This window comes from Gallus gallus, chromosome 5 (genome assembly GCF_016699485.2).
Source record: "Gallus gallus isolate bGalGal1 chromosome 5, bGalGal1.mat.broiler.GRCg7b, whole genome shotgun sequence".
NCBI lineage: Eukaryota > Metazoa > Chordata > Aves > Galliformes > Phasianidae > Gallus > Gallus gallus.
In genome coordinates, this window is record NC_052536.1 from 12,487,342 (window position 1) to 12,498,894 (window position 11,553).

The 11,553-nt window shown below is 41.6% G+C and overlaps 1 protein-coding gene across 13 annotated transcripts in view; it reads left to right on the plus strand.

Moving 5' to 3' along the window:
* The window catches only part of PTPRJ (protein tyrosine phosphatase, receptor type J), a 119,139-nt gene extending 113,001 nt beyond the window's left edge, over positions 1-6,138 (plus strand). For all 13 annotated transcript variants that reach the window (XM_046941364.1, XM_046941367.1, XM_046941365.1 and 10 more), the window contains 4 exons: positions 199-318; positions 875-1,035; positions 2,070-2,205; positions 2,944-6,138. In XM_046941364.1, the coding sequence (XP_046797320.1) occupies positions 199-318; positions 875-1,035; positions 2,070-2,205; positions 2,944-3,102 (576 nt within the window). In that variant the 3' untranslated portion in view covers positions 3,103-6,138. The remainder of the gene's footprint in view (positions 1-198; positions 319-874; positions 1,036-2,069; positions 2,206-2,943) is intronic.
* Positions 6,139-11,553: the final 5,415 nt, after the last annotated feature.

The window sequence follows — 11,553 nt, forward strand, 5'->3', positions numbered from 1 at the left end:
GATCTTCCTTCTGCCTTGGGATAGACCATTAGGAGTGGTGAAGTACCTTCCAGTCCCACTTCAGGGGGGTGCATTATTTAAATCTAATAGTCAAGACCAAGTTGGAGTTGCAGGAAACTATTGTGCCATGTCCTGCTGTTTTTTTTCTATGCTTCATCTTTCTGTGTAATGTATTGAACCTTTAAACTCTCTTCTTAGACGAAATGTGAGCAATATTGGCCAGACAAACAATCCAAGAGTTATGGTGACATTATTGTGACAATGGTCTCAGAAGTTGTTCTTCCAGAATGGACGATAAGGGACTTCAATGTAGAGAACGTGAGTAGTTTGTTAGTTGTGTACAAATATCTGTAGAAGTGGTTTATTGTATCAAGGACTTCACATGCCAAGCAACGCTGGAGTGACAGAATATAATTATTTCACAAAAAACTTAATTGAAATGAAAGATATCAGAGAGAAAAGAATAAGAGAAGTTGCAAAATCCAGCCTGCTATTGGTTATCACTGGTTGCCCCATCAACGATCCTGCAGATCCCTGAGACTTCCACCAAAATGCATGCTTTATACAGATACCTGAAATATGTCCCAAACAATGTGGCCAAACAATTAGCTCCATCAAGACCCATCTCTGTCAACAAATGTAATGCAGAAGAGATGTAAGATCATGGAGTAAAGGGAAAATGAAATTACTGCTAAGTATTCTCTACTAAAATGGAAGGAAGAGAGAAATTGGAATAATGTAGATGGAATTACTGCAGAATTTGTAATGGGCACTTTTAATGCAACCAAGTCTTGCATAGTACTTATGACAGGAAGCCCTACTGTTTACCTATTGAAGCATTTGTGTCTTCCTTTTTTCATTCTTGTTCCTCTAGGCTGACACAATGGAGAGCCACACAGTGCGTCAGTTCCATTTCACATCCTGGCCAGATCATGGAGTGCCAGAGACAACAGACTTGCTAATCAACTTCAGACACCTTGTTCATGAATACAGCAGTCAGAATCCTATTGACTCTCCTATTCTAGTGCACTGCAGGTAGGAAGAACATACTCATGTTAAACATGCTTTCGTTGTGTGGCGTTTTAAGAACAATTCTTTTTCAGTGTGATTTGAAATAAATGTATTAAGTCTCTGCTGCTTAAGGATACTCACCCTGCTGAATTAGAATGTTTGTGTCATGCTTCAGAAACATGACAGTGTTAAGTGTGATGGCTGCTCTGAAAATAATACCTCCTGTTTTATTATGTTGGCCCACAACATCAAAGGCAAATGGTGGTGGTATGGTAATAGAGCCTGAACCTTCATGCCTATATTCCATTATGTTTCATTGCCGTGAGACAGGTGGCAGCAGAGGGGCAGTATGACAAAATGGCATCTGACACTGAAGTGCAGTTGAAGCAAAAGTGTGGAATTGAATTCCTCCATGCAGAAAAAATGACACCCAGTGAGCTTCACTGATGCTTACTGAATGCTTGTGGAGACCAACCAGTGGATGTCAGCACAGTGAGGCAACAGGTGGTGCATTTCAGCAGTGCTGACAGTAACAGTAGGTCACCTCTGCTGTTGCAGATTTTTACAAGTGTGGCATACAGGCTCTTCATCACTGGTGGAAATGCACAGCTAATAGTGGTGACTGTGTTGAAGAATAGTAGCTGATAATTTGCTCTACCAAATAGGCTTATTATGCTCTTTGTATCTGTTGTTGTTTCCATGGAAATAAATAGGAGGCACTACTTTCAGAGTGGCCTACGAAGATAGCAAAGACACAGTGTGAAATTTCATTAGAACAGGCTCTCTTTCCTAGCCTGGGAAGTTTAGGTGAACGAGTTGCATTTTCAAGTGCTTTTATATGTGATCTTGTGCAAGTTGCAAGGCTGGGAAGCCCAGAAGGATGTCCTTCCTCCCCTCCTGGTCATGGTAAAGACCACCCCTCTGGACTACACAGACTTGGACACCTCTGCCGTTGAAATAATAGGAAACATTTTGCTAACTTCACTTGCCTTTGATCAGATCACAGGTAAGCTGGTGGTTAAGAGAAAGCAGTAAATAACTTCTCTGTGTCCTTGCAGTGCTGGTGTCGGGAGGACAGGTACGTTTATTGCCATTGACCGCCTGATTCAGCAGATTGAAATGGAGAATACTGTGGATGTGTATGGAGTGGTGTACGATCTTCGAATGCATCGACCTTTAATGGTGCAAACTGAGGTAAGACTGTTTTTCATCCAGCATCACGTTTCTCAAATATGCACAGTAATCCAGAAAAGGTAGATTCAGGATTGTAGCTCAAAACTACAGGATGATGAGTCATTTGTAATCAGAGCAATCTGAAATCACCCTTATTTAAACTTCCCTCCTACCTGCCTCATTTCTTTCTACAAAAGTACTTGCAGCCAAGTGAGTTGTAGTGAAGTTTGTAGATCCAAACAGTCTCATTACAGGGTAGTTTGAAGGACTGGCATTTTTAGCTAGAATCATATCTTGACAAAGATTTTTTGCAGCTTGTTCTACCCTTTTGAGTTTAATTCTGGCTTGTAGCTATGAGGATAACTTTAAGTCAAGTGGCCATTGCGTGCATCTTTTTTGTTCTGCAGGAACATACATGTTCCTGCTGGAACTACTGCTTTCATCTGAAAAGGTGTGTGGATTAACTCAAGCTGATTTGGAGAAGGCTGTAAAATCTCCATCATGAAAATATTTTAGTGAGAATTTGAGCGAGACAGTAAATACAATCCTAGTGTTTTTTACTAGGGATTGCTTAGATAGTATCATGAGATCCTTTCTAGATCCGTTTTCTATGTAATATACCTTTTGAAAACAAACTGTGTGATAACCGTCAGTACAATACATCCAAAAATCAAAACTTAGATTCAGGAGCAGAATTACTTTCCAAATCAGTCATTTGCTAGAACTGTATTATTCTCTTTGTTATTTTTCTCCCATCAGGACCAGTATGTCTTCCTAAACCAGTGTGTCATGGATATTATTAGATCACAGAAAGAGAAGAAAACAGATCTTATTTATCAAAACACAACAGCAATGGCAATCTATGAAAATTTCACACCTGGACCAGCTTTTGGGAAGGCTAATGGCTATCATGCATAACGAGGACGCAGCGCAGTCTCTCCAGGAATTGTTGTCTGTGCATGAGAAAGGGAGATGTTCTACTTACATTTTCCAGGATTGTGTGCAGTGTCTCGTGTCTGGTTTCTCCAGTTCTGTCCTCATATGAAGAAGCGATCTTCTGGAGGAAAAAAAAGACAATGCTGGCAGGAGCCATGGATCGATAAAAAGAGAAACTATTTAAAGTTAACAGAGGAATTCTGATTTTTCTTGGGAATTTAACAGTACTGATAGGTGAAATAGCATTTGCAGTACGAACAATGAACTAGAATTTAAATATTAAAATAATAACACAAGCTTTTTATTACAATTTTATATGATTTCATTTACAGACACCAGGCTTGTGGGCTGTTTTAATATATTTAATTATAAGTTTTGGGAACATATTTTATCTGCTGTATCTGGTTACTTAGCTAATAGATATGTGCCTCTGTGATTTATTTTTTTTCTGAATTTTCCTTTTTATTTAAAAAAGGAGTACAAACACCTCCTCCCAATGGACATTTGTACTTGGAAATTGTGCCTTTTCTAGTTGCTACTCTAGGAAAAAAAGAAAAAAAACAGCAGAGATTCTATTTTTGTACTGAAACTCTTAATGAGAACACAGATTTTTAAATAAGGCTTATGTCAAACTTAACTGTAGTTGCACTGTTGGCAGGACTCTCCAGAAGTTTGGAGGTGAGCTTTGTTTTTGCATTTCACCACAAATATCCCTGCCTTAATGTTTCGGTGCCTCTGCTAGAGGAAAAGGAGTGTAATGTGTCACTCAGAGCTTTAACTGTAGTGAAAAACTGAGCAAGTGCGTACGTGGATGTGTGTGCAGGGATGTGTGTGTGGGTGTGTATGAAGGACAGAATAGCTCCTCCCTGTTCCTGGTTGATATTCCTGTTTTTATACAATGATGATTTATTTAAAGGTGCAATATATGATTTACTGAATAATGATCGCTCTATTCTAATAGAGTTTTACTCAGGTTGGTGTCTTTTTATCATTGTTGTTGTTTCTCCTCAAATGTATAAATCTGTGAAAATGCTGAACTAAGTTTCCAAGTGTCCAAGCGCTCCCAAACAGATTGACTGGCTTTACTGATTCTACCAAAACGAATTGCACAAACTTCTGCTGTAGAGACCAATTTCTTGTTTGTTTCAGCCATTCGGAACTCAAGTACATCTTACCCGCCTCCATCTCATTGATATAACATAATTGTTTTGTAATTGTTTGCAATGTACTGCTGCTGTTATTTTAACTGGTCCTTTTAAAAACAGAACAAACGTGCAGAAAACCCGTAGTTGCTGGTTTTGCAAGCCAAGGATTTGATGAGATTTATTTTGCTGGTACGTGACTGCTAGACTTATGAAGGCATTGCCAATGAAGGACTTCTGAAGTACTTTGGAGGGGATGTAGGTTTTTTTTTTTTTGATCTTCAGATCATTGCACTGGTTGCATTGCAAAGGAATATGAAGTTTTGGAATAACGCTATAGAATAGCTATCAAGTGGTGAAAATCTTGTGAAGGGTTTAATCACCAGAGTCCCTGGAATTCTGCTGCTTTTGTTTGGCTTTTTTATTTGTTTCTTTCTTTCTTAGTTTTTGGCAGAGTTGTCAGAAATAGCTACTATACTTGGGGTTCGGGAAGATGTAGGAATTCCTGCTGCACAGCGGTAACGTTACAGGATAACCAGAGGAACTCTACAACAGTGTGAAACTGTGGTGTGTTGTGTGAGCAAATCTGGAGAACCAACCACAAAGTGCTTCAGCCTTTTTTCTCATAGCAGACACTTGTGGGTTCTTGAATATTTTTTTCTCTCTTTCTCTGAAATACTTTTTTTTTTTTTAAATCAACACGCACACATAAATACCCACAAAAACAAGCCAGATCCATGAGGTTAGAGATCCTGCCTAACCCTACCCAAAATGGTGTTCCACATAGTGGATCTTATTGTGCTCATGTGACAAATAAGCCAATGGGACCACAAAGAACCATTCCAAAGGAACTGAGAAGGCAGAAAGCCTGCCCCTTACAGATACTTTCCTTCTTTCCTTTCCATCTTCTAAATGCTACACATCTGTGCAGAGCACAGAGCCAGTATTCATTATTCCAGGTCTCCAGGAGCTTGCCGCCTTAAGGTGGTGAATGCTCTTTTGCTTCAGAAGACCATTCTTTTACACAGTGTAGAAGAGGGGGAGGTGAATCCTAGTTTGGATCCTGCCTTTGCATTATGTTGCAGTGGAGCCTATGAAAACTAACTAGAATAGGAAGTGTTTCTGCCTGGCCACCCCACCACCCAGATAGTCTTGCAGAAAATAAAAGTATCTAACCCATTGTTTTGAGATTGGAAACAGGTGCCAAAGTTTCACTTGTCATCATCTATGGGGTATCCATTTTTAAAGCAATGGCATCCACTTCAACAATTCTGTGATTTATTTTTTTTTTCTGAAAGTGAATCATTCTTGCAAGGGACTCAAGTTGAAACTAAATGACCTGCTGATCCCAAATAGAAGTGGAAAAAATTGGTAAGGCTTCCAATGTTTTGTCAATGTGAGTAGGAAATGCCTCATAGCATATCTCTGCAGGAAGAAGAGGATTGCAGGTAATCCTCTACTAGGGATCTCTTGTGGATCCCTGTTGGCCAAGATGACTTGAATTCCTGCACACTTTTTTTCACCGCATTCTGAAGATCTCTGTGTTACAATTGCTGAGATCCGTCTCTTTATGCAGTGTTTTCTCTTGCTGTTGCTTATCTAAACCTATTCACTTTCCAGGCTCAAAGCTCCGCTGTGTGGTAATTACATCTCCTGCATTTCTGTTTCAGCCTTTTTTCCATTTGGGGCCTGCTTAAGAAGGGAAAAGTTGGTGTGTTTCAAATAAGTGACTGTTAGTTAAATATCTTGAAATGATGTACAAATTTTATTGTTTTCATGTTTGTTGTACAGGAAATTTCAGCACGTCTAAAATGTTTTTTTTAATTTGATTTGTTTTTAAAAATATAAAAATAACAATTAAAAAGCATCATCCGGAGCACTTTCTATCATTTTCCTTTCTTGATTTTCTTTTCATTTTCCTTTGAACGAAAATTAATTTGCCAAGATATGTGTATTTCATTTAGAAAGGCTTTAGAGTTGGTAAGGAAAGTGGGCAGCAACCCTCTGAGGTGGTGTTTGAGTTTTATTTTCATGGCAGTCAAATACAGCTCCCTAAGTGGATTTTGCTCTGTCACTGAGACTTAACTGGCAGAACCAGGACCTGAACTTTCTCTAACCAAAGAGTTTGGTACCATTTACAGGAACAAAGCCTTCATCTAAACTCCATGAGAAGTTTTCCATTCATAGAGATAACCTTTGGTGAGAGCCAGTGTTTTTAGCACTCAGTTACTTCCAGAAAGACATGGGATTACAAGCTACCCAACTGTAGGTGCGTACGAAACATCTCAGTTAAGTCCAGTTCTGTTAGAATTCTTAGTTTCCATTCCTGGTTGTCATCTGAATCACTCCCAAAGCAAATCACATGCCTGAAGGGTGGTACTGGCACTCAGCATCTCCAATTCATCACAGGATGCTGACATTTACTGTGAGTTCTTGTGATCCTACATGTAAACCCTGCTGCTTTTTCTGAAATTATTGTAGTGAGATGTGAAGAGCGAGATGATTATCCTGTAATCTTTCAACGGGTACATGTGCCAGGCACACGATGCTTGTCTGACCACTTTCTGTGAGACTTGTGGAAGAGAGAAACTGTGTTGATGAATCTGCCATGTGGGACCCATAGCAGCTGACTGCCATTGCCACAGGCAGTCTGTTTTATGGAGACGTAGGGAGCAAAATTCCTCACTTATTTCCTTGCATCACATAGGCTTGTTGTTTGCTGTACTGAAGTTCAAATATTTCAGACTGTTCTGGCTGCTCCTGCAGACCATGAAGCACATGGAAGTCTATCTAGTGATGCATTCTCATAGCTTTGGAAATACCACTGCTACTGTTTCAGCCATGTACTGATTTTAAGAGGCGGTGAATTGCCATAGAAGCTACTGTGACTTTGTAAATGCTGCTAACGTGCCCATTTAAAGGTATTCTCAAGCTGCTAATTTTTTAACAAACTGCTCACATGTATTTACTTATACCTAACTGAATGGCAGAAACTTCAGCTGGCAGCAAATGTCTCTTATCCTCACATGCTAAGCCAAGGAAGGGCAGCATAAGTGCACTCTCATTGCACAGTGGCAGGTTGGAGTAATTCATCCAGTTACCTCTCATATGCAATGTTCTGTGCTACAGTTCTTGAAATCACTTCTCCGTTTGGTGTCTACAATGAAATTTCATGATTTTTCAGCCTGATCTCACAGACATTTCTTGCAGGTGGTTGTTAATTCAGTATATCTGGAAATCACATTTTGTACCTGGTCTTGTGTAGTGGAAATGCTAAGTCACAGCTTGAAGCAGTGATTGAGCACCTGGTGGGAAGGCAGGGCTAATCCAGGGGAGCTCAGGTGTATGCAATGTACCTCAGTGACCAGAAAGGGGTGGAGCCAGGATCCACCCCTTCCCAGACCTCATTTAAGGGTTGGCAGTGGAGGGGAGAGCATCTTGCTGGAGGCCCCTGTGTACCTGAGGCCTTCTGAAGGTAAGCAGCTTCTTTCCTTTCTGTGTCCACTGCTCCTACATTTGAGTAAGTTCTAGCTTGCTGCAGCCTAGGATTTTGCTACTACATTGTCACTGTTGTGCTTTCTATTATGTTACAGTGTTACATGCGGTTGCTCATTTGTTTTTCTTCCTTTGAGACTACAGAAGGGGAGGTTAAGGAGAAGAAGAGTGTTAATGATTCTGTTCTGTTCTTTACTTGATATTGGTGGTACAGTCAGAAATACCCCTGCTCTAGCGAGACATTCCTAGTTGGGTGTTATCAGGCAGTGAATGCAATTTAAAGATGTGGGTGTTCTTGCAGAAGAGGGTTCAAAAATGGGGTTTCTAAGAAGAAAGGAGGGTTTTGCACACTGTACTTCTCTTGAGCAGAAAGAAAAGAAGAAAAGCTTTCTCAGTAGTGGGGGAGATGGCAGGTCTTAACAGCTCCTGGGTGATCTGAGTGAAAAAAATAAAGTGCTTTTGTCCAGCAGCAAAGTGAGAAGCAAATAAAGATTAGTGGTTTACTTACGTTTGAGGTAGGTGTGCCCATCTATCTCTCTGCCAGAGAAGTTGGTTTACTTCCTTGTTTCAATCTGTGTGGTACTGCTTCAGGGAGTCCTTTTCAGTCTGCCACACAACGGAGGAAGCATCCTGTTGAAATTTCTGACTCCAAGTGTATTTCCTTTTGAACTGGGAGATATCATTTCGCAACAGCCAGAAGCAAAGCTCCGCTCACTGAGGAAAGACAGACTGGTCAATGGGATAAAAACAAGTTACTTTAACTTGTGTTTTACCTCTGACTTCCCAGGTGACCAGAAAAGAATCGGATTATCTGGAATTATGTTCTGGACATCAGTGTTTTCAAGCTTGCAAGCACAGTGCTGTGTGCTGGAGAGACAGTGCTCTCCTCACACACTGCCATGCTTCTGTCCTTGTTTTGATGTAGGGCAGGGTAGACAAGAAGTCATGTATTCTGAATTCTTAAAGAAGCTGTAGAGGACTTCTAGGCTTGTTTTTATCTGACAGCTCTTTTCTTGTAGTATCTGTTGGAAGTGTATTATCAGAAGGAAAACAGGCTCTGTGCTAAAGGCGGCTCTGATGTCTGCTGTGATTATAGGACATATCCACATGAAAGGTGACTGCTGAAACTGGAGAAGATACAGCCTGTTCATTTCTGTCTTTAGCCTCCAGATGGCACATGATACTATCGCTCTTCCCAGGGACAGCTTTTCCTGCCAGGCTGCTCACTGTCTCACTTAATTCCTAGACTCTGTTTATCTCACTCTATCCCATGGGCTGTTTAGGTTTCCTTCTCCCTGTCTTGTAGGTGTAGAGCCCTTCTTTGACAGCCCTGACTTGTGTCAGTGTTTCAGCTCAGGCTGCTGTGACTGTAGGGCGGGGGTGAGCACAGGGCTCATCTACAGAGGGGTGCACCCCATCAGAGAGTCTGTTTCAGAAGCTCATAAGTTCAGTGGTAGCCTGATAATGCTAGGTAGCTGGTGACTGTGTCAAATACTCCTGTTTTTCTTGGGAAGTTGCTTTTTCACTCAAGTTTTGGTGGTGCCTAGAAGTTTTCTGACGGCTCGTGTCGTCCAAGGTGTGCTGACTGGCTCTGGTCTGACCATTTTGGAGGTAATTATTCAGGATTATCAGCTGTACTCATTTCCTTTCCTCATCAGTCTGCTCTGCAGCTGCTCCCAGCAATAAAATAACGAATTTATAGCATTACTGAGCACAGTGCAGATATCAATAAAGACAAGGAAACAGTAATCTTGCTTATACTGCTAAGCATGGATAACAGTTAAAGGCTATTTCAGTTAATGAATCTGTTTATGTGCATGTGTGTAATGCTAACCGAGATTCTCGCATGCCTTTTCTTACATACCTCCTCAGGGAGACTTTAAATGCATCTTTTAAAGCATCTGGCAACATCTGCTGAGTTACTTCGACTTCCATCTCCAACCTGAAACACAATGGGATGTCAATGCAAAACTCTACTGACAGATTTTTATATTTTTGTTTTTTTATAAGCACAGCTATAATTGAGTATGGGCATATATGTGGGTTGTTATGTTATCCCTGCTCCCTCCTATTGTAAGCCAGGGTGGGAACAGAAGCATACCCAAAACAAATGGCTTGCACGTGGGCTTGGCAAGCTGAGTGTGAGGCTTTTTTGCAGCAAAACTAAACACAAAGCTAGAAGGTGGTGGGTCGTAGACCAGGGAATTTGCAAATGCATAGATACCAGTCAGTAATATGCATTTAAATATCCTGAGTTGCTGTCTAGAACTGAACACATGATGCAGCAACACTGATAACTCTCCTGTAAGTAGATTTTGGTGTAGAAATAGGCCAGCACATGCAAGATAGCGTTCTCTTATTGTGCACCGCATTGTGGTGCTGAATTGCTTTCCCATGGGCTGGGGGGTGGAGAGCATGTTTTTGCAGTGCTGGAACTAAGGAACTGTGATGGAAACAAGTGGCGTGGTTTGCTGCAGGCGTACACTGCAAATGTTTGAAGAAGTGAGGCTGTTGTGCCTTTTGTTCTTTTATCACACAATAAAAGGGAAGTAATAAAGTATTTTCACCCAGTTAAATAATTCCATTGCAGATAATACGACATCTTAATAACCTGGGATTGTACAAAAAAAAAAAAAAATGGAGGGCCAGCAGTAAGGTGAGATTAGTACAGATTCTCTGATCAGTCTCCATAAGGAAGGCATTGTACTCAAAGCTGACAGTGGCCTTCTAACTTTGCTAGTGTGTAAGGAAATTTCTTACAAGCTAATAGTCAGTGATTATTTCCTGCGCCTGAAAGGTGGAAGCTGCTAAGCATAACACAGTGAGCTTCTCTTGCTCACTAGGACATCTGCCAGCACTCTGATCAAACCATGGCTTTCCCTGGCCCACCAACAGGAAGAAGCTGCATATTCTTGATCAAAAGCAGTCTGCTTGAGTGGAGATAGTTTAATTATTGGTGACAAAGCTGACAAACGTCCTTTGAAGTGAAAGTCTTAGGGTGGCTTGCTGTTCCCATATGGGGGAATCAATTGACTAATTACAGCAATAAATAACCTTAAGGATTAGACTGAAACATAAGGTGGGACTGAGAGCTGTGTAAGGTCTCAGGCAGCAGACATGAGAGTGGCCAGGCTGGAAGGGCAGGAGACTTTGGGGTGAAACAGCCACCTGAGGGTGTGCCTGACTTTTTGATCTGTTCGTTTCTATGTAAAAGCAATGGAGGAGCCTGGCCAAGAAGCTGAGGTTGCCAGAGCTGAGTCTGTGATGCTGTGCCAGCCTCACAAATGAGCTGGCAGGGCAGCACATGTCTTCCTGGCACCAACTGGTCCCCAGGAGCAGCCTAGGGCACTCCATGCCAAGGACAGCCACAGCACAGGAAATCAGAGATACAACAGGGCTGCAGCAGATAGGAAAACCCCTGTTTAATATGGGCCAAGCCCTGCAAGGGGGCACCCATCCTGTTGTCAGAAAGGGCCCTTGCAGCTGCCCATGAAGCTGGGCCTCACTGCAGGACTGAAAGCACAGCCTTGATCACAGCCTGGGGATGCCTGTTGCCCCTTACCCTCCCCATGCCTGCTAGAGCACTGGCAGGTGGGTATGCTGAATGTAGCTGCAGGGAGGGCTCCTCACAGAGAGAGGAAGTCAAGGCACCCAGATGGATTCCCCTTTGGCAGCAGATGAAAGCTGTGGGCCTTCAGAACAAAGAGCTCAATTTTTTGCATGTAGGAAATGAAGAGATCAGCTGAGTAATGCTATGTGAGCTGGAGGGGGAAGCCTTAGAAGTTAGAAAAGCACA